The sequence below is a fragment of the Lontra canadensis genome, unplaced genomic scaffold (assembly GCF_010015895.1).
Source record: "Lontra canadensis isolate GAN:19392208 unplaced genomic scaffold, GSC_riverotter_1.0 scaffold195, whole genome shotgun sequence".
Lineage (NCBI taxonomy): Eukaryota > Metazoa > Chordata > Mammalia > Carnivora > Mustelidae > Lontra > Lontra canadensis.
The window spans coordinates 413,134-440,583 of record NW_022631189.1 but is presented as its reverse complement, the minus strand read 5'-3'; the positions used below and the strand labels follow the sequence as shown (position 1 = coordinate 440,583).

The window sequence follows — 27,450 nt, the reverse complement described above, 5'->3', positions numbered from 1 at the left end:
GCCGAACACATTCACTGCCAGGAAGTGAAGCCTTGACAAACAGATGTGGCGTGTCATTATCCCAAAGGCGTCATGTTGAGTCTAAGCCGCCTTTCTCTGTATTGTTCAAAAAGAGACTAGAATGTATAGTTTATGCTCCTACTGAAGCACACTATTCAATTAATTTTAACTTTTTTCTTCTATGACAGCAAAAGCTGTTTTAGTAATCCAGGAAAAGGTATAAATAGAACCCGATAGGAGACTAGTTGGCAGAGGCTGGATGGAAGGTAAACCTTGCCTGACAAGACCAGTCTGTATTACACAGCGGCAGCTGAAATACGGATTAGGTGGAAAGGTGACACATGATACAAGGTTTGTGAGGTTTTTATGTTCCTGGGATTGCTGCCATAAAACACACCATCAAAGCCTCTGGGTTTTCCTGTGAAGTGTTTAGAAAAAGGAGAGGGTAGAAAAGAGCATAAGCTGGTATAAAGCTGAGAAAACCTAAAATTACGTTGGGAGTTAAAATATTTAATGGCTAAGTATGGAATCACAGTAAACAAATCTTCCTATGCAAGGAAGAAGAGTTGGTGGGTTCTTCTACCCTGAGTTTTGTCTACTGGAGGAATTGCTTTCTCAGTAACATTGTTGGTTGCCTGGAATTTTAGCTTTGAGTTCTCTAAGACTTTCTCATTTACCATACATCAAGCCTACTACTTGGGCTCCTTCCTACTCGCCACTGCATATTTACCAGGCATCTATCTGAGTGCCCAGAATGGCTAAAAAACACCCCCGATCCAAAAGGGAAAGGGACAGAAGATCCTTGGTAAGGTGGGCACCATATTTCCAGCAGCCCATGCTGGGAAATCGAGCCGCTGCTCTGCTTCTCTACCCTGGACTTCTCTCATTAGCATTCCCTGCACAGCCCAGCTCCTGGAACTCTACGGAAGCACACCTTTCAGTGTGAGATGTGGAGGTGAAGCAGGGCACATGGAAGCAGTCTGTGGTCATGCCTATCTTCTTGGAAATAACCTCTCCAATGGCTGGTGCTAGAAGAGCATAATGAAGTTTCTTTTTAGCTTTTCCCTTCCTACCCTAAACATAAGTATGGGAATAGAATGTTTGGAAAGTTAATCAAATTCTCAAAGTCTACTTGAAAGAGTTCTCATCTTAGAAAAATACCCTAAATTTTTACTTAACATTGAAGCTAGGCTGCATATAATTTTATTGCTTGTGAGATTCAGAAAGCACTGTGGGTGTCTTGTTATAGACATTATTTATTCTACAGAGCAGCAAAACAAATTCTTCTTTTGGGATCTTTTTATAAAGTTTCTGGTGGTTTAGATTTTCTATAATTGGGAATGTACTGTTACTTCCTGAAACAAGATTCTTTTTATTACCTATTAAATGTAGTAAAAGGCACTTATTAATATTATGTAAAGAGTTTCATGTTCCTTAGGGATGAAAACATAAATAGCATTACTACAACCTTAACATAAGCAATATTTGGTTCCATTTCATTGTTAATAGACTATTAGAAGCAAAATTACAGAATTTTAGTGCTAGATAGGACTTTAGGCAGGTCACTCACATTTTATTATTAAACTCTTTCAGAGAAACTTTATGGGTATTATTATCCTTTATAGTTTATCCGCAGAAGCAACCCTACAAAATGCTCCGCATATGCAGGTCACAGATTCATGAGTAATGGTTCGTACCCAATATTTCTGCCATTTCCAGGTGCCGTTCAGGAGACATCTGTGCTGTGAAAGTGAATACCGCTGGGGAGGTGAGTACCACAGAAAGGCCATGAGGCTGAAGAGAAACAAAATGGGGTGACCACTGGGGCAAAGTTGGGTCTTCAGCCTGCATTATTCTAGATACTGAATTACTTTACCCTATACTCCAAGCAATCAAGAATTGACAAATCCACATAAATACATTTATGGCAACTGCAAAGAACATGAAATTTAAATAAAGAATTTGTTATGATTTTACCACCAGTGGGTGATCCACATTATAATCCTTTGCTTTATATGTCTTCACTAAGCCTGAAATTGGGTAAGACATTCCATGGCTAGAAAAGAAAGAAAGTCCTTATGTTGACATATAGCTATCAGAAATTCAAAGTAACAAAACAAAGATACTTTTATGGGAGAGCCCTTCACAGTCTCTTGACAAAAGAGTTATCTCACAAAGTGATACATTCTGTTTTCTTTGATACAACAATATATTCTTGCATTGGACATTTTGTGTATTTGCTCACAAAACCTCTGAAATGTTCAAATTTAAATGCTCGTAGAGTTGTAGGTTAAATGCAGAAATTGCTTCCCAAACACATTGATTAACTTGATGATCTTGAAGAAATCGAGAATGTACTTTGAAGTTTTTTTAATAAGCTTCAGGGCATGCATTTTGTGTTTTGTTCTGCACTGGCTTAGCAGCGTGCCCCTGCACAGCTGACGGTGGGTGGGAGTCTTAAGAGCCAAGATGTGCTGTGTTAGACATGCAAGCTTGACCCTCCAGTGATCTGTCCCCTCGATAATTGATACATTTTTTCAAATGTTACATACTAATAGAGTTGACTCATAAATGATTATTGTAGTCTGAAAGGCTATCAAGAAAAGGCATCATGGGAGCGCCTGGGTGGCTCAGTGGTTAAAGCCTCTGCCTTCGGCTCAGGTCATGATCTCAGGGTCCTGGGATCGAGCCCCTCATCGGGCTCTCTGCTCAGCAAGGAGCCTGCCTCCTCCTGTCTCTCTCTGCCTGCCTCTCTGCCTACTTGTGATCTGTCTGTCAAATAAAAAAAAAAAAAAAAAAAATCTAAAAAATAAAAAAAATTTTAAAAAAAGGCATCATGGTTTTTATTTGTGGGGTTTTATTTGTTTTGATGAAAAAACACTTTTTATATACTCTTGAATTCTTGGTGAACAAACAGGACTAATTTAGTTTACTAGATGACCCGGAAGATATATCTTGTGAGAAGCTTATGTATTTATAATTAATATGTTGTAAATGAAATGCTTTACAATAGTAAAATGGTCCATAAGTCTTTTTCTGTGGGTTACTGGATGACTTTGGGCTTATTCAGCAAAAGACTTAACATTTCATAGGAAGACCAAGTATTTTGGTGAATGGTATAAGGGATACCAAAAAGGTATCCCTTGCCTATCCCTTTCGTGAGATGGATCAGAAGCTATTGGTTCTCTGAATTGCTATTTGGGAATATGCTTGACCTTTCTTGGGCTTCACAGTATGTGGAAAATTATTGCTTAGTGTGCCTTCATGATGTGAAAGGGTTCATGTAGCTTTCAAAAGTAACTTTCTAATGATATCCAACATCTTAGTTTGATTTCTTTTAAGAGTTGTGTATGTTCTTTGTAAAAATTAGAACGATCCACAATCCTATTTCTTCAAGATAACCATTATACAATGTTTCTTCTAGTCTTATCATGCATATCTTCAATTTATGATCATATGTGCATACAGTTTCAAACATTGCTTTGGTTACTTAATATTCTTTTTTAAAAAAAGATTATTTATTTATTTATTTGTTAGAGAGATCACAAGTAGGCAGAGAGGGAAGGGGAAGCAGACTCCCCATTGAGCAGAGAGCCCGATGAGGGGCTCGATCCTAGGACCCTGAGATTGTGACTTAAGCCAAAGGCAGAAGCTTAACCCACTGAGCCACCCTCAGTAGGTGCCCTTACTTAATATTCTTTACAAACATTTTCCTATATAATTTTCTATTATTCTAAAACATTATTTTTTATTTTTACTTATTTTTAAAAAGATTTTGTTTATTTATTTGACAGAGAAGGATCGCTAGTAGGAAGAAAGGTAGGCAGAGAGAGAGAAGGGGAAGCAGTCTCCCTGCTGAGCAGAGAGCCCCATGTGGTGCTTGATCCCAGGACCCTGAGATCATGACCTGAGCCAAAGGCAGAGGCTTAACTCACTGAGCCACCCAGGTGCCCCTAAAACATTTTTTTTAAGAGCCATATTTATTCTTTGTGTACTGCACTTCAGTTAACCATTCCCAAAATGTTGGAAATTAGATTGTTTCTAAAATTTTCAACTATACATACCACTTAGGTGACTATTCTTATAAAGAAATTCTTTGATCATATGATGATGATTTCTTTTGTCTACATTCATAGAACTAAAATTAGTGGGCCCAAGGATATAAACATTTTTCAGGCTCTTGGGAGATTTTGCTCCCTTGCTTTTTATTTTATTATTTCTTTCTTTCTTTCTTAAGATTTATTTATTTACTTGAGAGAGAGAGAGAGAACTAGCAGGAGAGACAGAGGGAGAAGGGGAGAGAATCCTAAGCAGACTCTGCACTGAGTGTGGAGCCCAACACAGGGCTTGATCCCACGACTCTGAGCTCACGATCAGACTCAAAACCAAGAGTTGGTTTTGTGCCAACCACAAAGCAGGTGAGTGATGCCACACAGGCACCCCATTCACCTGCTTTTTAGAAAGGTGTTATCAATCTATGCTCTCAGCAGCCAAGTTTTGGGGTGACTCCACTATACCCTCCATAGCAAAGGCCTATTCTTAATTCTCAGTGATCATAGGTATTCAATGTTAAGGCATCATACCAAAAAGTTCTGATCAAACAAGTCAATTCTGGGCTACAGACAATGATTCTGATCCTTTTCTTTTTGTGAGAGATTAGTAGGAGAAAAAAAAATCTTGCATTTGAGGTTCTAAAAATCCCCAACACATGGTGAGGATGTGGAGAAATCAAAACCCTTATCCACTGCTTATGGAAATATAAAATGGTAGAGCTTCTGTGGATCACAGTAGTAGTTCTCAAAATTTAGACACAGTTACCATATAACCTAACGGTTCCACTCCTAGGTATATTCTCAGAAATGAAAACATATATCAACACAAAAAACTTGTACACAAATGTTCATAGCAGCATTATTCATAATGGCCAAAAGGTGGAAACAGTCCAGTGTCCATCTTCTGATGAATGGAAAATAAAATGTGGCATATCCATGCAGTGGATTGTTACTTGGCAACAAAAAGGAGTGACATAGTGATGCACATATGGATGAACCATGAAAACCTTTTGCTAAGTTAAAGGCACAAATGACCACATATTATATAATTCCATTAATATAAAATATCCAGAGCAGGCAAATCTATAAAGACGGAAAGTGGATTAGTAGTTGCTTAAGACTGAGGGGTGTAAGAGGATTGATGGATGACAGCCAAGGAGTATGGAATTTCTTCTCAGGGCAATAAAACGTTCTAAAATCGATTGTGGTAATGGCTGTACAACTCCATGAATATGCTAAATCCCACTGAATTATACATTTTGAATCAGTAAATTTTATAGTGTGTATCTCAAGCCTGTTTAAAAAAAAAAAAATCTATGAGGGTACCTGGCTGGATCAGTGGAGCACGTAACTCGATCTCAGGGTCCTGAGTTGGAGGCTCACATTAGGGTTAGAGTATGTTTAAAAAAATATAATAAAACTTAAACAAAAATCTATGACCCAATAAATTACATTTGAATTAAGAAAACATTCCAGGACCCCCAGTTAAATTTCTTTTTTCTATAGCATATTTAGGTCTTACCCTTTGTCCTAAATTACAAACATTTTTTTAAATTAAAAGCAATAGCTTAGGTGAAGAAATAAAATCTCAAGTTTGCTCACCACAGATGAACACCAGCATTTCCAAAGCCAATGCCAGCAAAAGCACTTGCCAAGTGCATATTAGACCTTGCTTCAAGATCGTCAGGATTTCTGACAGCCCTGTGGATGATATAAATACCTACATCAACATTGGCATTTCCTATCGAATCAAGAGCTGCCGTAGGGAAAGACCTGGGAAGAAAGAAATTCTACTTGGTAGGAAGAAAAATTAGGCAACTTATTCAAATGACACCTTGTCTTCTCAACGAAAACCGAAGGGAAACATATTTTCTTATCAATGGTTTTGGGCAAAGGCATAATAAATATGCTGTCGGGCTGCTCATGTGATGAAAGTGCTGGGGGAAGCAAGGCAATGACCCTTGGACTGTGAGCTGCTCTAGAAAAGTGCCCCAAGACTCATTCTTCTTCTTCATTTGTCAGTGAGCTTGACGGCAGCTGTGAATGAACTGCGAGTAAACACACACTCGGAATGGACAGGGCCCAGACTGGTTCTCTGCAATGAGTCCCTGTCGCCTGGGGCTACCTGCAGGCTAAAAGCAGCCTGCCCCGCCATCTTTCTTTCTGTGACACTGCCCCAAATAGAACCCTCTGGAGGCCTCTTTTAGTATCTTTTGAAACCACATGTACTATTTTAATATTTTTCCTTATGGAAGTGGGATGTTATTGCAGGATGAGCCTTTGCTTGCTCCAGATGTCCCGACGCCACTCTGTAAAAGCAAATTCTCAAAGGCCCCTTGCACATGCAGCTCAGCCATCCTGCACATGCTGGCTTAGAAACCCTGCCCCAGGGAGGAAGCAGAAGACTGCCAAGAATGACAAACCACTCCTTGCTTGCTTTTCACGATTTTGCCTGGAGTAAGGGCTCCTGTTATGCAGTAAGCGTGCTACAGCCTTTTATCTCCTTTCATTTGGAATGGTTAGGCATCTGTGGCTCCTTTCCAAACCCAGCGTTCGTTTCTTATTCCCTGAATGCCAAGATGAAAGAGCAGATGATGGGGCTTTAGCTTTCTTTCTGTCCTTTACACCCCCTCACCTTCCACTCTGCTCTGCCAAGCCTTCTGTCCCCGTCTCATGCTGGTTGACCACTATCTGTATCTGCGACTACCCAGGCAAGTGCTTCCCTGCTCCCTGATGGTCTCCTGAAATAGCTCTGTGTCCCTTCCCTTTGCTTTTTGACAAAATGCAGTCTGAGTTCCTTCTCCGGTACAGCTACCAGCTTGGGGCCAGAGGAAGCACCATGTTTACATCTAGGTCCAACCTGCCGTGCTCTTTGCTTCTGTTATGTGTACAAGAGTGAGTCTGGGTTTGCATAGGTCTTAATGTCTCAGGGATCAGCTTTCATCTCTAAGTACATCTTTGCTCTCTTAGGAGCCAATCGTGGCTATAGCATTTATAAATCCTTTGAAATCTTTTAGAAAGCTTTTTATTTTTATTTTTTTAAACCATAATAATATTTAACTATAACATTTTTCAGATATGATCAATATAAAAATTATTGAAATTTTTATATTCTTTTTTCCTGCATACTGTCTTTAAAATCTGATGTGTATTTTGTACTTTAACATATCTCAGTTCAGGAAAGCCACATTTTTAATTTTATTTTTTATTAACATATAACGTTATTATTTGTTTCAGGGGTTCAGGTCTGTGATTCACCAGTCTTACACAATTCACAGTGTTCACCATAGCACGTACCCTCCCCAATGTCCTTCACCCAGCCACCCCACAGAAGGCTTTTGATATCTCCTGGGACAGACAACTCTAGACATTGGTTTCTTAAATTCACTTCATGTGAGTTTGCTTACTGGGTTGACTCTGCCTTCAGACACGGCCCGCATGGGCTTGGCCAACATCTGCCTCTCTGGGTCTCATTTCAGCTCTTGGTGTAGCCAAATCTCAGAGGACATCTGCCTTCACCTGAGCTCTGGTTTCAAGGCTTTGATGAATAATCCTTCTAGATGCATCCTTCAGAAATCAGAGGCTCATATTTTGTCCCCTTGCCTTTGCCTTTTCAGACTGAAGGACTCAGGTTTCATCTGTCCTCACATGCATCCCTCCCCATCTTTTCATCCTTCCAGAGCTTGCTGGTCTCTGGTGCTCCTCTATATCCACTGACTAATCTTTTGGTGAACAGGCGTGCTTAGGCTATTTCAGGATCTGGCACACTACATTTTATGTGAGGGTGGAATGTGGTTTTCCTGTTCTGTTTCTGTTTCTTTCTTTCTTTTTTTTTTTTAAAGATCTTATTTTTAAATAATTTTGACATCCAGTGTGGGGCTTGAACTTACAACCCCAAGATCAAGATCTGCATGCTTGACTGACTGAGCCAGCAAGGTACCCATTCTGTTTCATTTCTATCTCCTCTGGGCCACATACCTTTTCAGATACTTAGCGACGATCCGTAGTGCGTGGACGGCCCAGATGTCACTGACTGGGTTGCTGCCCTGGTATGCTGGCCGGGTGATAGGATTTGAAGGACAAGGGCTCCGCATGTGGTAGGGGAGGGCAGTGTAGGACTCCAGGGCATGGCTAACAAGACATATTTAAAACACACAGATTGAAAGCACCTTCTTTTTCCCCTCCATTCAGATTCCAGACTCTCTTGGACATGTTCAGTACTCACTCCACTGCAGATAAGCTCCGTGGCAGTGATAATCACAGTGCGTTCCACCAGGTCAGACTCTTGCCTACAGTAGTCATTGCTTATTACAGAAATTAACAGTGAAGTTTATATTAACAGCATTATTTTTTGACCAGTATATGTTGCTGAATTACATATGGCCCCTTTCTAGTGCAAATAAATCTTTATGATGTTGAATTTTTACATTATTTGGGTCATGAAGAAAAGCCCTGAATCTAAAAAATGATTTCCTTGTAAAATATATTTACCATTAAACTCCTGTTACCTAAGGAGGGTCATAGTTACATGAGCCTTCTATTAAGAGTACAGTGCAGTGGGTGAGAGCACAGATGCTGGGGTGAGCTGTAAATCCTGGCACCAGACCTTCCTGTAGCAGGCGTGGGGTAACTCACTATCTAACCTGTGACTCTAAGACAAGGACAAACAATAGTATGCCTTCCTGGTGCTGCTGTAAAAATTAAATGAGGGGGTACACGTAAAGTACTTAGAATAATGACCAGCACATTGTAAAACTTACAGTTCATCATTATTATTAAATTTTGGCCTCAAAAATAAAATTCAGTTCTTTTTTCTGATATTCCCTCAACTAAAGGTTGGCTATTTCAAGGACCAAGCTTCAGAATTTCCTCCACCTGATGGCCTGCCATCAATTCTAATGAATCAAATGCAGAAGAGAGAAAAAAAACAAAACATAGCCATCTAGATCAGTGATGCATTGGGAACGCAATGTAAGATGAACTGTTTCAGGCATGAATTATGGTTTTTGGTCTTAGAATGGAGATTTCTTCTGCACTTGAGAAGCAGTTAATATCTTTTGAACAAACCATTGGAAATTCTTTTAACTAGTTGGTGGATGGATGCTATGGCTTTATGGTTCTTAATCTGTCTAATCTGTGGGCAGTGCAAGAATGGAGCATCCATGTGGGGAGATATTAACCAAATACCTATGATGTGACAGTCACTGTTCCAAGGGGCAGGGATGGAGAGGGGAGTAAGATGGTTCTATCCTCATCCAGCTCACAGTGCAGTGAAGATGAGCATGTGAAAGGGAAGTCCACCCAATGCGGAAGAGCAAAGGATGGAGTGGTCAGTTGCACCTGAGGAGAAGAAAGGTGGGGAGGCTGTCAGCAAAGGCTCCATCAAGGGTAGGGTGCTCCAGTGGAACTGGAATATGAATTCTCCAAAGAGATAAAGAGCTGAGCACTGGGGACATGCCAGGGCAAAGAAATTTGGCCGTCTGGCAGTAGGCGTGGAAAGGCACTAAAAGACTTGTCAGGTAGAGGTGTGTGTATATGTGTATGTGTGATGATTATATTGCATTCTGAAAACTTGCCGAGGCCGGTATGGAGGACAGACAGAAGGACTATGGGATGGAAGCAGAGACACTGACGAGGAAACCATTGCAATTATCCAAGCAAGAGTTGGGCAGGTCTGAACCACGGTGGGAACAGTGAGGCTCAAGTGGAGGGAGCAGACAGGAGAAAGCCCAGCAAGACAAGTGGTAGGAGGTACTGGGCCATGTGCGGACATAAGAAAGAAGTTCATAGCAAGCCCTGCTGCTCACTAACTTAAGGGACTCAGGAGAAGCTGTGAGGTGGTAGGAGGAGGTGGAGAATAAATTGGGATTTCATCGAATTTAAGATGTCATGCATTATAAGACGCATCATTAAAAATACCACTGAGGGGCGCCTGGGTGGCTCAGTGGGTTAAAGCCTCTGCCTTCAGCTCAGGTCATGATCCCAGGGTCCTGGGATCAAGCCCCACATCGGGCTTTCTGCTCAGCAGGGAGCCTGCTTCCTCCTCTCTCTCTGCCTGCTTCTCTGTGATCTCCGTCTGTCAAATAAATAAAATCTTTACATAAAAATACCACTGAGGAAGAAAATCGTACCGTTGCCCCACAGATCTTAAGACGTGTTCTGAGTTCAGAGATGTTAGATTTTGAAAAAATGTACCCGTGCAAGTAGATGAAATAGGTAGTTTGGGACACGCTGAATGCGAAAGGCGTCCGTGGGTCTCCCTGAGGCCCCTGGAAGGAACACGGATCAGGGAGCCATGGCAGCTGAAGCCCAGGGAACCTGGGCTCTGGCAAGTTACTGAACATCTCCACGGCAGGTTTCTTTCTCGTGTGGTGCAGAGCTGTAGTGAGGTGGTGATGTGTGCGAAGTCCTGACATGTGAGCACAATCCCGCTCACGGGATGTCAGCTCCCTTTCCTGCCCTCTTCCATGCCATGGCAGACCCGACTGTTTCCTGTTCCCTGTAGCCCTAGACGCAGGGTCTGAGTTGCTGCACGGCAGCTCCACCCACTCCACCCACTCCTCCAGCCACTCCTGGCTGGCACAGTGGATCCAGAGCAGTGGCCTGAGGCTCATCCAGGAGCTCATCTAGTCCTCATCCTTTATAGGTTCCATGTTTTCATCTAGGAAAGGGGATAATGACAGCCAAAGCTGGGGTGGTTGTGGAACACTAACTGAGGTATGCTTAGCAAGTGCTTTCAGCAAGAAAATACAGTCCAGAGACGCAGGGCCTGCAAAAGCCCCTCCAGTTGGCACTGGTACTTACCAAAGCACATCGAAGCCACTGTTGGCAACCACCCGGTCAGGCATGTGCAGGGTGTGCAGGGGATCGATCAGTCCCAGTGTGGGTTTGATGGCTCGGGAAGCAATGCCTAAAACAGGGATTTTTCAACAGAGGCAAAAGGTATGGACACCATTTTAAGAAATTAAGTTACTTTAGGATAACAATTTATTCTTAAATTAAAAATATGAGATTCATTCTCATGAAGGGAGGCAACAAGAATAGTGGAAAGAGATCTGGAGTCAGAAACCTGGGTTTTTCACTGGATCTGAGGCTCCTTGTTTGAAGGAGCCAAGTGTGCACATCTCTTCCCAACTCTGGTTTGAATGATGTCACTGGCAATGGTGGGACTATTTACACCAAAGAAATTGGCCAATACGAGAAACTGGGGCTTATTTACTGATTAAATGCCAGAGAGCTGGTTTACTAGCACACTGGTGGTTTGGGTGCTGGTTCTGCAGCTTGCTATGTGTCTTTGGCCAAGTCACTTAGTCTCTCTGAGTTCTCCATTAGATCATAACCATTAGGGCTTCTATCCCACATAGCTAATGTAAGGCTCTTATTAGAAAGTATTATGTAAAAGTCTTTGAAAAACTGTAAGATTAAATTCAAGTATTGGCTACTGTTATCTTCAATAACATCAAAGGATAATGTCATTTAATTTTAAAAAGAGAAGTTACTATAAATGTGCAGCCAAATATCAATTCATTCTGCTACAAAGGCCTGGGACCTTTGGATCTTTCTGGAGTATAGGAATGTTTTATACTTTGGTTGGGATAGTGGCTACATGGGTATATCTATTTGCCAAAATTCACCAGGCTGACTCTTAAAATGTATGCATTTTATTATATAAAAATTGTATCTCAATGAAATTGATTTAAAATGTTGAAAGGAAAAAAGTGTTGAAAAGATGTGCAAGAAAGGGAATAATCATTCAGCACTGACGTACAGTTTCTAACTTGAGCAGAGAAATGGCCAATCAAGATTATGGCATTTCAATATGCTTTGTAGGTAATTCTCAAAGAGAAGTTTATTAGACTGTTTCATATTTTTACATGTACTTGGTAAAAGAAAGAAAATGTGTGTATATACATGCCCTTAGCTCTATAACCCCTTGATTTTTAAATATTAGGATTAAAGAAAAGGCCGCAGGGTTGAAAGGTAAGAGAGAGAATTAAACATGATTTTTATGGGCACAGTTCTTACCAGTTTTTACTTTCAAGTGTTCATAGTCAAAGATGGCAACTCCTGTAGTTTCACTCCCAGTTCCTGAGGTAGTTGGGACTTGAATAAAATAACATTAATTTACATAATGCATCTAAGTAAAGTCAGTGGAGATACTTAATTCAACCTTAGGAAGCAAGGAACAAAGTTAGAGAAGGAAGCGCTGATGCCCCTATTGCTCACTTGAGGTCCGTATCTATGTTAATCTGCATGTATGCTTCATATGTCTGTCCGTATCTGCATTTACATGCATGTGTAATAGCGTGCCTGTCAGCATCAACACGTTTCCTATGCATATGTGATGGCAGTGTCTGCATTAATAGGCACACATTTCACGTGCACGGTGTTCATGTCTGCGTAACATGTAGGCATGTCTAACGTGTACGTGCACTTCGATGAGTATGTGTGATAGCTTTACCTGTATTAACACATATGTATGATGTCAGTGCCTGTGCCAGCATGTATACAGGCCTGACATGTATGTATGGTGTCCATGCCCGTACTAACACGTGTGTATGTTTACCATGTATTATGTGTCCTGTTTCTGCATCAACAGCTAGGAACCCCAGGAACTCGAGCACCCGAGCTTACGCAGCTGCAGCCGGGCTTTCAGAGGCAGGCTGCTCGGCTTCTCGGTTAGAAAACTCATACATACCTTCTCTGAAAGACATCTTTATTCCCTCCTGGCAGCAAGCACAGTAACGTTCTGCCTTTGCTAGGCTCCGTGGTTTTGTAGTTCTGTCAAGTTTCTAAACTTTACTAATCACCCCTCTGTGTGATGCTGACACAGTTTCACCAGAGGGTTCCGTTTGCCAGACATCAATTATGTTGCTCCCTGCTGATTGCTCATTCACATCAAAGCAGTTCATCTGCCTTCAACTTACTCCTATACCATCACGGGGCCCATTCACAGTGGGGGCAGTTGAGGGGGAGAAGAGAGAGGACAAAACTTCAGACAGATATTGTCCAGTTACCAGTTAGTGCATTTTCACTATAAAACTTTAAGCAGTAATATGCTAACAGCCATAAAATAGGAGGGAGGGAAGAAAAGACCCAAAGATCCCAAGCTCTGTGTGGGACAGAAAAGCTATTCTGACTTGGACTTGCGTGTCTGTCCCCAGGGCAGCCACAGAGCAGATGTTGCCCAGAGAGATGTGGCCATGCTAGCCACATGTCCTAGAGAAGAGACAAAGCCCCAGGTCAGCTGAAGAGCCATTGTGTGGAAGAAAGGGTTGAGTCAACACCAGAAAAATAATAGTGAATGTTCCCCTTAAACTCCACGGTGGCTGGCAGAATGGGACAAAGCAGAGAGGGGTTTAGAAGACAAACCTGCCAACAGAGGGATCTAATAATATGGAAACAATAACCTTCCCTCCTCCTTCACACAATGACTGCCTAGCATAAATCTGCAAACTTTCCCACCACTGACCCAAATCGTCCGTCTGTGCAATAATGATCAGAATTTAAAATATAAATGAACTGCTATCTGTTCTGCTCTCCAAACACTGTACTACACTGAAATGAAGAAATTAGAAAGCTTTGGAAACATACCCTAAAATTCCTGGCTTGCATCTTTCCTAAGACCTTTTGCCAATTGCAAAATAAAACGTACAAACAGTCTTTACCTGCAATCAGAGGCTTAAGAGGCACAGACACAGGCTTTCCCTTCCCAATGGGGGCATTGACATAGTCTAGGAAATCAGAGTGAGGGCTGGATGCATACAGATTAGCGGCTTTGCAGGTGTCCATGGTGGAGCCTCCACCAACAGCAACGAAGGCATCAAAAGCTCCGCTTTTGACAAATTCAATTGCTTCCATGAAGCTTAGAGAAGGGAAAAGAAAAGCCATCATGTCATTATTGTTTTCAGAAATAAATTGCCACACCATTAAAGGCCTGGAGCAAGTTTTAAGCAACAGTGAGATGTGTTGGCTTCTACATAAAGTAAATAGCAGCAATAAAATAATACCTTCTATCTGTTGGTTCCACCCTCACATTATCATAAACCTTAAAATTTATGCCATTCTTTACTAGGGAGTCCATAACCATTTGTACGGGAGGGAGCTGGGAGAGGTTCTTGTCTGTCATCAAACAAACATTTTTAGCACCCATGTTTTGTAGGTCCTAAAACAACAAAAATAATTTTATAAGTTAGGTTTCATTGCCCAAGAACTGCAATAGACTCTCTCTCTCTGGCTAACTTAACACTGCACATTTTTAAAAACAAAGGACTCAATTGTTGTCGGTTTGCATTTGTTTTAAAAGACAGGTAACATTTCTAACAAAAAGACTGTAGGAATCTTAAATACTTGCCATTCCCACTTCCTTTGTAACTCCTGCTCCATATCTAATATTTGAAACGGCCATCTGCGGAAAAACAAAAAAAAAGACTTAGATATAGGTGTGTTTCATTTCTAAAGACCTATAAATGAAAGGAATTGTTCCTTATTGTGTAGAGAATAAAGTATATATTCCTTAGCATGTCCTTCATTTTAATTTATGACTCCTGAACTAGGAGGAGACAGAGATTTAAATAATTATATAATTATACTGTGATAAAAATTCATCAGAATTCATTGCTCCTTTGTTCTTGCTTCAAAAGATTGCTTGGACCTCTTTTAGAATTGTTATAATTACAAAACTAAGCTGTAACCTACAACATATGTAAGTTGGAGAGTTTGTAGAACTGGGACTTTGTCCTGTTTTGATGGCTGAACAAAAGACAGACAATATCTAAACATTACTCATGTTATCTGAAGATTTGTATTCCATTACCCCAACAAGGTACTTTGCTAAATGGGGTATGATCAAATAATGAGATTAGGGAACACCAATTAATAATAGATTTCAAATGAGATAATAATGCATTAGTGGGCGCCTCAGTGGCTCAGTTGGTTAAGCATCTGCCTTTCGGCTCAGGTCATGTTCCCAGGGTCCTGGGATCAAGTCCCTCCTGCTTCTCTCTCTGCCTCTGCCTATCTCTCTGTCTCTCATGAATTAAAAAAAAAAAAAAACAAAAAAAACATTAGCAAAATACTCTAGTATTTTTTCAAGTCATTCGTAAAAGAAAGAATGGATTGATTATATCTACCTCAAAGGCATAATCTGTTGTTTTCCCAGAAGGTGCAAATCCAGGAGCTACAGAAATATAGAAATTAGCGTTAGAGTAGGCCTCAAAAACAAAGCAAAAATAATGGTTTTTGATAGTAAATTGGTATTTCAGCAGTGAACATAAGCATCTCCCTTAAAAAGACTTACCTTTAAAAGAAAATTAAAAGCCTTAGCTAAAATGTATTTTCAAGTTTCATTGTTGCCTATCAAATTGAAATTAAAATCTGCATTTTAAGAGAATGTAATGCTAACTTGATGCTGATTGTGTGAAAATAGTTATTTAAAATATTTTCTTCATTGAAAATAAAATACACTTTTGAAACAATGTCTAAAAATCCTCTAGAAAAAATACCCTCTAGACTCTGGAGTTAGATTACTGTTAGAGAACAATTATTAGTAAATTAATTAATTAGAGTCCTGCTTACATTTCTTATAACAACTGTGATCAGTTTGAATTAAAATATTTTTCCATAGAGAAAAAATTATCACAGTAAGATGTTTATATTTTTCAAGTTAAAGTATGTAAAAATTTAGTTCTGTTTGTAAGATTTAATAAAAGTTTTTATAAACTGATACTTCTTTATAATATCAGGTTTTAGTTATGGCAGAAATGATTTCCTGTCCTATCAGAACAAGACAGCCCCACTTAATGAGTTTTATGCTTATTTTCATCACTCCTCGTCAGTCATAAGATTGAAAAAAAGTCTGCAACAATTTCCACTACTTCTTCTTTTTTTTTTTTTTTTAAAAGAACAAGAGACCAAAACTAGACAACAATCTACCTTTGGATTCTTGAGAGCAAGGGTATCCTTAATCAAAATTCAAATTTCTTTGAACCTTATCTACTGTAAAGAAATAATTTATTAATCTTGCTACTGAAGTTTAGGAAAAGACATAAATTGATTCTAGAAAACAGTGAGATTATCTTTCTTTAATTTACTAATTTTATGCTCCCAAACAGGAGACTACTAATTCTTTGTTGAAATCAACTAAGAATTGGAAAGAACCAGCTAAAGACAAAATTCTGCATATGTTCACGAGGACCTTAAAGGCTGGCCATGTTTTCACCTAGCTGACGGTCATTAATGACTGGGAGGTCCCTTGGCTTGTCTTGAATGGTGAACCACACCGGTGGCAGGAAAAAGCCCTCGGTTACTCTTTCTGTTCTACTCCCCAACAGGCTCCTCTGTGGATTCTGCTTAGTTTCCTGTACGGGCAGCCCCCCTTGTTTCCATTCTCACTGTGCTGTTTAGATTTGACCTTTCCTTCTAAGAGGTGAAATCAGTTTTTGTGTCAGTAATTCATGTGACATTCTGAGGACACGCTGAAGCTACAATGAGCTTCCTGCTGCTCTGTGGACAATGGAGTTGGGAAGGATTAAGATGTTTGTGAGAACTGAAAACTTTTGTCATTATTTTTAATTACTAAGAAATATAATTTTTTTTTTTAAATTGATACAAACAAGTTTTTTCCTTCTAGGAACCACCTTTGTTCTTTAGCCTCTTTCTTTCCTGAGATGTATTAAGACTGTCCAAAGATTTCATCTTGATTAATTTGATTAACTCAGATGATCTTAAAATCTCATCTGTGCCCCCATTTTTAGCTTTGGCAAATAATGCTATTTGAAATAGAAAATTATCATAAATAGCATTAAATATATACTTGAGTCAAACATAATCAATCAGCACACATTCAGCTACCGTCATATAATTAGAACTACATATTACCAGTTGCAAGTGAAAAGGCAACCATTCCAACTTTCACATCCCTTGATTTCCTTGATTTATCATTTTCCCAAATGTATTATGAGTGCCAATGGAGGGCTTGGAAATTTTGGCCACTTTAAAAACACAAAATGTATTATTACCTTGGGAGTAAGTATGAGAATGAGTTGGGCACTGGCATCTAGGGAAAAGAAAAAAAAATGTGAAACTAGAAAGCCAGAAGATAGGATGCTTTAATGTGGCTCACACTGCATTCTACTCTTGAGATGCTATCAAAGTAGTAGCTTTGGCAAATGCTCCATAGGAAAACCCAGAAATCATCATGGACAAGAAGTCCACTCAGAGTCTTTCCAGTGTTGCAGGATCATTCTTTCAGCAATTATTCAGTTGGTGCTCAATACATGTGTACGGGAAGCTGAGATAAGTCCTCTGGGGATACAAGGAAGTTTGAGATGGAGTCTTAGTGTCTCTGAGGTCCCAGCTCTTGTACCATGTTAGGAACTTCTACCAAATTTACCCAAGGTTAACTACTCAATGCACTTCCTCTCCCATTCCTCCCACCCAGGGGAATTTGTATTTTCTCATTGTCTTCAATGTGTTTATTTTCTTGAAACAGACTCTGGGCCTCTGAGAAGCCCTCAGTGGGCCTGCAGTCCTCACTGGTCACTACCTCACGCCTCCATCTTTTCTCAGCCCAGCTCCAGGGACCTGCAGCCCCTTGGATGCCTCCCTGTGCTGGTTCCCTCCCCAGGGCCTGTGGCTGTGTCCCCCTCTCCCCACTCCCCTGTGGCCTAAAGTGGGCTCATGCCTGTCACTCTCTCCTCCTCAAATCCCTCACCTCTTCTCAGTTCCCACTCTGCTTCTCTGCCCTTGGCTCCGTTTCCCTTCTCAGTATTGGTAGCCTCCTGTTTCCTGCATAGTCCCTTTCTCCTCCTGTTCGCTGTGCATTTGAGCAGCACCAAAGGGTTGTATGTTTCTATTTTTTGCCAGAGGACCTTGTCCTAGTGGGGTCCCAGTAGATACGTGAGTGGACAACCACTCCATCCCCCCTTTAAATTTGGAGCGAAAACATCTGAGGGGGAAGGTGGAGAAGGAAAGAAGAGTGTTCAACTCAATGGTCAAGACCTCAAAAACAGATTGAAGTCAAAGCCGCCAGGAAACCGGTGTGAGCACCACCATGAGTCAAGACTGCCACCTCCTGGACACGGCTGAAAATGCCAAGTGTTGAGAGTCCCTGGACCATCCCAGCCGGCGTGAGCCATTCTCAGGCTGCCACAGGGAAAACACAGTTGGCAATGCCAAGGTGTTGTCCTTCACCGGTGGGCTTTCTTTGGAGAACTTTCTCTGCTTTACACCCTCCAAGGACAAGAAAGTGGAGGCAAAGGGAAGAAAATCTCCAGACTCTAAACTTTCCAATGCCCAGGAATGTGGGAGCACATGCTTTCCTACACTCCTCCCCCTTTTTATTTTATATTTTTAAGGTTCTGAGGCTGCCTTGATTAATCATTTCTATTTTTTACTTGTGGTTTGAGTCCCATCCTCTCTTGCCGTCTTGGGGCCTCCACTTGTCCTGTGTTTCCTAGTCTTCCTCCTCACTTGATCTTTGTCATTGTATTTAAGAGTTTCATGCTTCAAAGTCTCAACCTCTTGTCCCCTCTGGCTTGCTCATCTTCTCTGGGTCTCCCCTCCTGGCCTAGGTCTGCTGGCTCCATTTTCTTGCCTCCCACACATTGCCTGGCTTCCTGAAATCTGGCTGCTGTCTCAACAAGTCCCAGCTTTCCTGCTGTATTCCTAGTTCTCAGGACCTCCCCCCCGCCTCCCAGCACCTTGCTCTCCTAGCAGTGAACACTGGGCCACCCCTCCTTGGATGGTTGAAATGCTTTCCGTGGCTTCCAGGACTACCTACTCGCCTGGGCTTCCTCTAATTATTCTTTTTCCAGCTCCTTTACCACTCTGCTCATTCCTTAAACATTGGGTTCTATCCTGGGCTCACCCTTCACCCTTTATAGCAAACACTCATCAAGGCCCCCCAGTATTTCTCTAGCCAAATCCATCACCTCTCGTGGGTCCTCTGCCAATCTCTGGTTTCAGTGTCATCTCTCATCTGAATAACTACAGAGCCCCTAACAGGCTTCTCTTGGCTCCACATTTGCCACACAGGGGTCAGGAGCTTATTTCCAATGATGCCCTCTCCCCTCACCCCCTTTGGATAAAGTTCAGACTTGGCCCTGCCTCATGGGCCCAGCTAATCTTTCTAGCCTGGTAATCTCATCTCTGTCCATCTCCGGAGCTCTTGGAAAGTTCCTTCTTTTCTGTGAATGGGAGGGCCACACATTCTCTTTTTTGCCTCCAGAACTTTGTCCTTGTTATTTCCTCTGCCTGAAACATGTTTCCGCCTCTTCTTCCAGGTAATTAGTATCCTTTCTAGTGACAGCTGAAATGTCACTTACCCTGGGCAGTCCTCCCTAAGGCTGGGCCCAAGTAGGCACTCTCCCTCTGTGGTCTGTACTATGTTTCCCTCCCGATTAGAACCATTATCACTCTTCTTCTGTTTGCATCTGCCTCTAGATTGTAAATTTTGTGGTGGCAAGATAATATCTGCCATTTATCACAACCTCATCTGTAATGGCTAGCATTGCAACAGGCACAAACTAATACCACCTGAAGGAATACTGACTGAAGAAATGAGTAAATGAGTAAGTAAATGCAGATGTTTAAAATCCTCTAAGCTTTTTCTCTCATCTCCTGGTGTACCAAGACAGAGAACCTGAGCTTGGGTAAGAAGAATGGACTGTGGGTTCCCCCACTGTTTTAGGACAGCCTGAAACCACTGATGGGCTTCTCTACTCTTGAGAAGCTGAGGAAACCATGGGTAGAGCAAGGCTCTCATTTACCCACCCTCTGGTTCTAGCCTGATTATTCTGGCTTTCCTCCCAGCATCACTTGCTAGGATAAACTGGCCAAGTTTTTAGTAAAGGTCAGCACCTCTCCTGTGCACTAAATCTCAGGGGAGCAAGGAGCCTGACATGGGACTTGATCCATCCCAGGACCCCGGGATCATGACCCGAGCCGAAGGCAGATGCTTAACTGACTGAGCCACCCAGACGTCCCATGTTTTCCCCTTTATTAACAACAACCTTCTCTTATTCTTCCCTCTCCTGATGCTGGCCCACTGCTCTCCTTGCCTATAGTCCTGTAAAGGCTCTCCCAATTTCTCCCATTCTCTCTAGGACCCCTTCCAACTGACCTTTGCCCTGTGACTCCACCAACAGTTTGCCAAGTCATGAATGCCCTTCACCGTGCTAATATACCACTCAGTTCTGAGTTCAGTCCTCATCTTGTACAACCTGTCAGCAGCATCCTTCTATCTATTCCCTTCTCCCTGGAAAACTTCTTCCCTTGGCTTCCAGGTTGCTCCTCACCTAGTTTCTTTTCATGCCATTGACTCTGAATGCTGGAGGGTCCTGGGGTTCGGCCTGTGAATCCCTCTCTTTTCTTTCCACTCTCCCTGAGTGAACTCACCTTGTCTCATGGTCTTGAGTGACTTCTGTGCTCTTATCCTTCTGGTTTAGATGTCTTGCTTAAACTCCAGATTTAGCTGCCTCCTCCGACACCTCCACTTGAATGTCTGTTAGGCATTTCAGCTCCTGCCCAAGACTCAGCTCCTGGTCTTCCCTTAAAGCCTCTTCCCCACCCCAGTTTAATGGCAACTTCATCCTTCCACTTGTTAGGGCAAAACACCTTGGGCTCATCCTTGGCCGCCCCCCCCTCTAGCCCCCAGCATCTCTGACCTCATCTCCCCCTCACCCACTCTGCTCCATTCACCATGTTCTGAAACCATGCTGGTATTCTCCACCTCTGAGTACCTTCCCAGAGAGCCACATGGCTTGCTTCTTCCTTCCACCTTCCACAGGTTTTCCTGTAACCATTACCTTCTCAGCAAGCGTGGTTGGCTGAGACCTTGAAGATATCCAGGTCCTAATAACCTGGAACCTGTGAACATTATAAAGCAAAAGGGACTCTACAGATGTGATTAAATTAAAGATTTTGAGATGGAAAGATACCCTGGATTATCTGGGTGGGCTCTAAATGTAATCAGAAGTGTCCTTATACAAGGGAGGCAGAAGGAGATTTGACATAATGGCAATGTGACCACTGAAGCAAGTGGCTACATTGGTGGCTGTGACGATGGAGGAAGGAGCTACGATTTACCATTGCGAGAAGTGCAATGGAAGCTGGAAAGAGCAAGATAATGGATTCTCCTCTAGAACCTCTGAAGGGAGTGTGGCCTTCTTACACCTTGATTTTGGCCCAGTAAAACTGATTGTGGACTTAAGAACTGTAAGAGAATAAATGTGTGTTGTTTTATGCCACCAAGTTCATGGAAATTTATTATATCAGCAATAAGATACTAATAGTTAGGTCTTCTTCTAAAATTGCATCCCCTCCTGCAACGAGCCATCCTCCTTTACTTTCTCTTTAATACCTATCAACATGTAATATACCCTAAATTTTACTGGTTTATTGTCCACCCCACCTGCCCCACCTACACAGTTAGGCACCAGGGATATCAGATTGTTTTGTTTCTTGCTGTACTCCCAGGGATGAGAACACTGCAAAATCTGCAGCTTGTGCAGTCCTTCCCTCCTGGGCTTTCTCCTGCCTCTCTGGCCATGTTCCTGTCCTTTAATACTCACTCCTTTTCCTTCATTCAAAGTGCAAATCATTTGCAAATGCAAGTGCATAAGGCGGCTGGTAGATAATGTAAATGGGGGGTCAGAGCTCCTGGCTGGCTGTGTAGCCGGTGTGCAGAATGAGTGGAAGGCTGTGTGCTAGGGTCTCTCGGGAAGCCGGAATTCTTGCCCTGTTCAGAGGAGGTGGCCACCACTTCATGTCAGCTCTGGCAGACCTTCCAGATGAAATGTGGGCCCAATGATGCCATTTCCAATTTTCCAAAAATTTTATCTGAAATCTCCAACTTTCTAAATGCATATCCTATTTAAAAAATAAGCCCCATTTTGCCACCCCTGCTTTAACACATTGCTGCTCCTGGGGACCTCATTCTCAACCCTTCTAGGTTTACAGTTTGCTAAGGCCTTTGCTTCCACACCCACAGTTTCAACTGTCCTCTATACACGTGGGTGAGTTCCAACTCACTTCTGAGCTCCAGAACAATGTAATCAATTACCTGCTGACAGTCTTTTTCACCTGAGACATGTCCAATTTGAAGTTCCTAAAGTAAGTTATCATCTTCCTCCTACAGCTAATATGCATATAGTCTTATCTTGGTAAATGACCCCAGTGTTTACCTAATACCCCATCTAGAAACTTCAACTTCTCCTCCCGTCTCACTTATCAGATACAAAATCCTGCTGATTTTGACAGACTCAGTATTTCTCACATCTACCCCCATGTACCAGCCGGCTCTCCAAAGCCATCACCTTTTAGCCGGAGCATTACAATTACTTCTAGCTTTTCCTTTGACTGTACACTGCCACCAGAAAGCGCGGACATATTCTAATGATGCCACCTTCCTTTGTCATACAACCATTCCAAAAACATGTTCTCATGACACTGGTTCCAAGGGATATGAATAGTGTTGCTTGATAAAAACTTTTGTGGTAACACAGATTTAGAACAAAGAGTTTAAATACAGCTAACCTTTTTTTTCCCCCTCCATCTCTGTAGGACTTCTCAGTCTTTTGTATGCTAATTATCCTGACCCTAAAAGCACTATGCAACAGTCGGCAGTTTCCTATTTATTTAGCCATGGAATTCCCTGCTCCCCATTGGGCATTTCAAAGTATTAGAACTATAGCTTCCATAATTCCCTATTATCTGCAGGACATAATTCAATTTCTTTAGCATAGGACTGAGAACAAGGACCGTGAAGCTAGAATATCTGGGTTCAGATTATGGCTGTGCTATTTGCTTAGCTGTGTGACACTGGACAGACTCCTTTTCTTCATGCTGTTTTCTTGTTATCTGTAGTATAAGGATAATAATATAGTATGGCATAAGGTTGTAAGGATTACAGTTACTATTAGCAGCATATGTAAAGCATGTAGGACAGTGCCTGGCACATAGTAAGTGCCTCATAAGTGCTATATTCTTATTCTTATTCTTCAGGGCCTGTCTTCTCCACCCTCCCTTCCCTCCATGAAGGTAGGTCCAGATTTTAACTTCTTTTAGATCCTGGAACTACATCTTTTGCCAACAGCATTACTCCTTCCAGTTACCTCAAATTCCTCTCTAGTCCCTCTCCTTTCCTCTTATCTCTATTAGATCAAAATTTTACATGTTTTCCCAGGCTGACTTGTGCATTTGTACATCCCACAAATATTATCAGGGGGCTATGATATACCTTCCATTTCTGGACGGGGGCGGGGTCAGCCATGTCATAACATTTAATACCCCAACGTCCTGTACATACCAGGGAGTGAAGCTCCTGGCAATTTCTCACATCCGTTTTTCTTTTCTACACTCCCTGTCCCTTCTGTTCCTCACAGGCCCGTTTCACAAACGCTGTCCCCTCATCCAATTACCCATTGGAGTTTAAACTGCTCCAGTCTTCCACCTTTGTATCTCCAGCACCTTGGATAGTTTTTGGCACATAACATACACCCAATACAAATGTGCTGATTGGATATATGCATTTGTCTTGGTCACTGTGCCAAGCCCTCCAATGTCTGCCATGACATGGGACCAGGCACTGTCCTCTCTGTGCCTATTTCCTTAACGGTAGAACAAGCAGGGTGCAACCTGCCTCGCTGCCCTGTGCATGGTTGCATGGCACCCCGCTACAATGCGGTCCCACCTGGCGCACGGCTCTGACGTGGAGAGAGCACGCGCAGTGGGATCTCCTTCCCCGAGTTTTTGAAAGTAACCTGAGTAAGACCACGCGGTGCCCGGCAGGTCGCACTCAGGACTGTGTGGGCACGGCGGCATCCTCTGGTCCCCCTGCCCGCCCGTCGGCCATGCACTCACGCTGCTCGCTGCAGTTGCCTCAACAAGTGCGCGACACGGACGCGGGTGGCTGCGGCCATGGTCATGCAGTCTTCCTTCCAGTAGCCCCTCCTCCGCCCCTCCGCCCCTCCTCCGCCCCTCCGCCCCTCCGCCCCTCCGCCCCTCCGCCAGCCAATCCCGGCCACCGGCCTCCAGCTCCCGCCCTCTCGGCGGAGACTGCCCCCCCGCCCCCATGCTAATTTTCTTGCCCCAGCATTAGCCCTCTTTGGATCAGGACCTTTTTCCCAGGAGTCAAAATCTCAAGTGCCCTACCAGCAGTCCCACCAACCACCTCTGAAATTGCTGTAAAGGTAACTGCTTTGTAGGATCGTGGGTGCTTCCTTGTGTCCCTACTTAAAATCCTTTATTTCACATACTGGGGATATGGGGAAAGGGAAAAAAGGGCATTCTTTTTCCACTGATGCCTTTAAAATGCTACTTTGCCTTCCTGTTTTCCAAATAAATTAAGACATTGCATTTAAACTGTTTTAATAGTAAATAAGGACCTTGCAAAAAGTCCGTTTTTTTTTGTTTTAAAACAGGGCCAGTGTTGTGTCCAACTGCTAAATCTAAAGTCTAAAAACAAACAAACAAAAAAAAAAAACCACAGAAAAATCCCAAAACAAAACAGTAACAACGAAACATCCTGGACAGGTGAGAACTTAAAAGGTGTTAAGTGCTCTAGAATAGCCTTTGATGAAGTTACTATTAAATGGTTTCATCAGTAGTTACAAACCTTCCATGATTATACTATACTCTAGGGCTTAGCAGGGACAAGGGCTCCACTTCCCAGGGGGAGAGTTGATCCATGGTGGCAAAAATTCAACTTTAACTTAATCAGAAAGTATCCTAAGACAGAACAATTGAACATCTGTATTTTTAGTAACATATCATGAAATTTGAATTAATCTTTTCTTCCATAGCAATTTCTAAAGATAACATAAAAATGAGGCAACGCTGAGAAAAGATTAACTCCCAATTTTAATATACTATCAAAGGTCAGACCAAAAACCTGAGCAGAGTAACTCATGGGCATGTAACAGCAGCAAAAAGGCTCTCCTGATTCTAGATCTACTATGAATCCTCCTCAGGAGATACTCATTTTTACAAAGACAAGTTTCAGAGATCAATTAGGGAAAGAGATCCATAAAAGCTATGAACATTTGACCTAATCAAACCAGTTAAGGGCAGTTTGACAAATGAATCAAAGATAACTGTTACAGTAAAGATTTGGTGGGTTTATCTCTTCTTAAAACAGACTCTACCTGAAGTTTTAAAAAAATTGGGGACATAAATGCTGAAAAAGATTTAAGTATTTTCTGGATTAATGAGGATAATTACCATTATTTAGTGAAACCCAAATTTGTAATTTACAGCCAATCAATGTTTTTACAGTATTAAAAGCACCAAATCTTTTTTCAAAGAGACACCAGTTGTACTACACTTTCTATATTGTATCTGATACTTACTAGAAAAACCCATACTTCTTTTGGTGTCACTGAAATCATAAATTACCTGCTTTATGTTTTTTAGAAAGTAAATAAAAATAATCTGAAACCCTGTATCCCCTGGCTTTACTTAGAATTTCTAGCAATGGCCTAAATGTCAACAGTCACACTAGACAGACACACTTTTATTAAAAAACCTTCAGAAGAGTTATTTTTAAGTCCAGTTTTGAAAATCATCTTTGTTCCCTTGTTATAAAAATAATGCAGAAATCAATTTTAAGTCTGAAAGATGACCAACTCTCCCCCACAATATGTCCAAAGTTAAAAAGAAAAAAAGATGTCTGTTTAAATATACAACTTGTTCCCAGTTTCCACCAATTTTTCCTGGATTCTTGTGTCCTCAAATACATCTTTTAATCTCCAGCCAAATTTCTGGTTGTGGGAAAGCAATCTGTAGAGTCCAACATTTATAATACTATCTGGCAGGGAGGGCAGTCTATTCCTTAAACCTCAGTGAAGGCAGCGGCCACCTTCTTCAACAACCCTCCTGCCCCACCAACTCCCCCGTAACTAGACCTTAACATTTAGTATAGCTCTAGGGTTTACAGACGGGTCCGAGGGTGAAAATTACTTCCTTCTCTTTCCTCCTTGGTGCTGTCCTCCTTTCCTCTTGCCGCCCAAAGGAGGCGGCCCAGAATTCATCCTGCCTGCCAAGGCCCGGTTCCTCTTCCCTCCCTGGCTGGGCGGGGCACCTTTCCTTTTGCCCCCAGGACCCTGCCGGCCCCCCTTTCTCTTGCTCTTCTGGCTCATTTTCCTTCTCTTGGCAGCCTCCTCTTGGTCCTCCTCCCTCATCTGTTTATTGGTGGCCCTTGTCACGTCCAGCTGAGGCTTTTTGCTGTTCATCACCCTAAGCAGCTCCAACTGGCTCTTCTTCTCAGCTGCAAAGTCCCCGAAAAGGGGCTGAAACTTGCTCTTCTTGCCCGAGCCCCGGGGGGTCTTCTCTTTGGGCAAGCGCTCCTGGAAACGCCCCACAGAGGCGGTGGACACCTTGGCCACCTGCATGGCGCGGCCTAATTCCTCCTTACTCTGGTGTCCCGTAGGGTGCATGCCAGCCGCGCTAGGCACCTGCATTTTGTGCGCGCGAGCCAGGTTACGCAGGCGGTTCAGCTCATTCTTGGCCACCCGTTCCTTCTTAGCCTGGATCCGCTTGGCGAACTGGTCCTCTAGGGGGTCGGCACCACCGGGCACCTCGATCAACCATTCCTTGGTGTCATCACGGGCGCGCTGATAGCCCCAGCGGCGTCGCCACTGGCCACTCACCTCGTCCCACACCAGATTGGTCTTCTTCTTGGGACGGATGCCCTTGAGGCGCGCGAACTGCTGCCAGCGTGTAAGCGGCCGCGGCCGGGGCACCGGTTTCTCGCGCGGCAGGCGAGTGGTAGGCTCCGGCAGCCGCGCCACCAGCGCCTCCTCCACGCGCTCTGTGGGCAGCTGCCATAGCTGGTTGATGAGCAGTTGCGTGTTGTCCCGCGCCAAGGCCTGCAGCTCAGCCTCCGGCGTGGCTCCCGCGCGCCGCAGTCCCGTCGGGGGGTTCCGGTCTGATGCCAGCAGGTTACCCAGGTCGAACTCCAGCTCTAGCTCCTTGTGCACGGTGATGCGCTGCAGCTTCTCTGCCTCGTCCTGCTCCGCCTTTGCCAGCAGTTCCTCCACGCTCTGGCCCTCCATGGCTCCCCCTGGGCCCGTTCGCTCCGGGGAGACAGTTCAAACCACTACTCTGCCAACGCCGGCTCAAGCCCGGGAAACGCCACCACGTGCGGTCGCCTAGAAGCTAGTTCCGGAAGAGAAAGCTTCACTTCCGGGGCAGCCGGAACAGGTTCGCTGTCCCGGCAACCCGAGAAAAGGCCGGCAGAGAGCGGTGTTGGAGAGCAGATAGGAGGACCCGAGGCCCTTTGACGTGAGCCCGGAGGTAGGCGGTGCTGGTGCAAGGAGCGTAGACTGCAAATTCCACGGCCCAATTGGGACTGTCTCCCAGGATGCGGCGGCGGAGGGGGGTGGTGCAAATTTGGGGC

General features: G+C 42.9%; 2 protein-coding genes across 4 annotated transcripts in view; both read right to left on the bottom strand.

The window, feature by feature from the left end:
• ADHFE1 (alcohol dehydrogenase iron containing 1) overlaps nt 1-23,995 on the bottom strand; it is a 33,206-nt gene extending 9,211 nt beyond the window's left edge. The window contains exons 1-12 of one of the 3 annotated variants that reach the window (XM_032847856.1): nt 23,916-23,995; nt 17,072-17,109; nt 15,185-15,231; nt 14,407-14,460; nt 14,063-14,217; nt 13,721-13,917; nt 12,078-12,155; nt 10,857-10,962; nt 8,031-8,183; nt 5,655-5,753; nt 1,978-2,056; nt 1,698-1,794 (exon numbers count right to left, since the gene is read on the bottom strand). In XM_032847856.1, the coding sequence (XP_032703747.1) occupies nt 1,698-1,794; nt 1,978-2,056; nt 5,655-5,753; nt 8,031-8,183; nt 10,857-10,962; nt 12,078-12,155; nt 13,721-13,917; nt 14,063-14,217; nt 14,407-14,460; nt 15,185-15,231; nt 17,072-17,109; nt 23,916-23,980 (1,168 nt within the window). In that variant the 5' untranslated portion in view covers nt 23,981-23,995. The remainder of the gene's footprint in view (nt 1-1,697; nt 1,795-1,977; nt 2,057-5,654; nt 5,754-8,030; nt 8,184-10,856; nt 10,963-12,077; nt 12,156-13,720; nt 13,918-14,062; nt 14,218-14,406; nt 14,461-15,184; nt 15,232-17,071; nt 17,110-23,915) is intronic. The other 2 variants (XR_004381462.1, XM_032847857.1) reach the window with 2 other exon arrangements.
• A 1,634-nt stretch (nt 23,996-25,629) lies between these two features.
• Nucleotides 25,630-27,194, bottom strand: RRS1 (ribosome biogenesis regulator 1 homolog). The gene has a single exon (XM_032847876.1). The coding sequence runs from the start codon at nt 27,104-27,106 to the stop codon at nt 26,009-26,011; it is 1,098 nt and encodes a 365-aa protein (XP_032703767.1). The 5' UTR covers nt 27,107-27,194; the 3' UTR covers nt 25,630-26,008.
• Between the last annotated feature and the right edge of the window lie 256 nt (nt 27,195-27,450).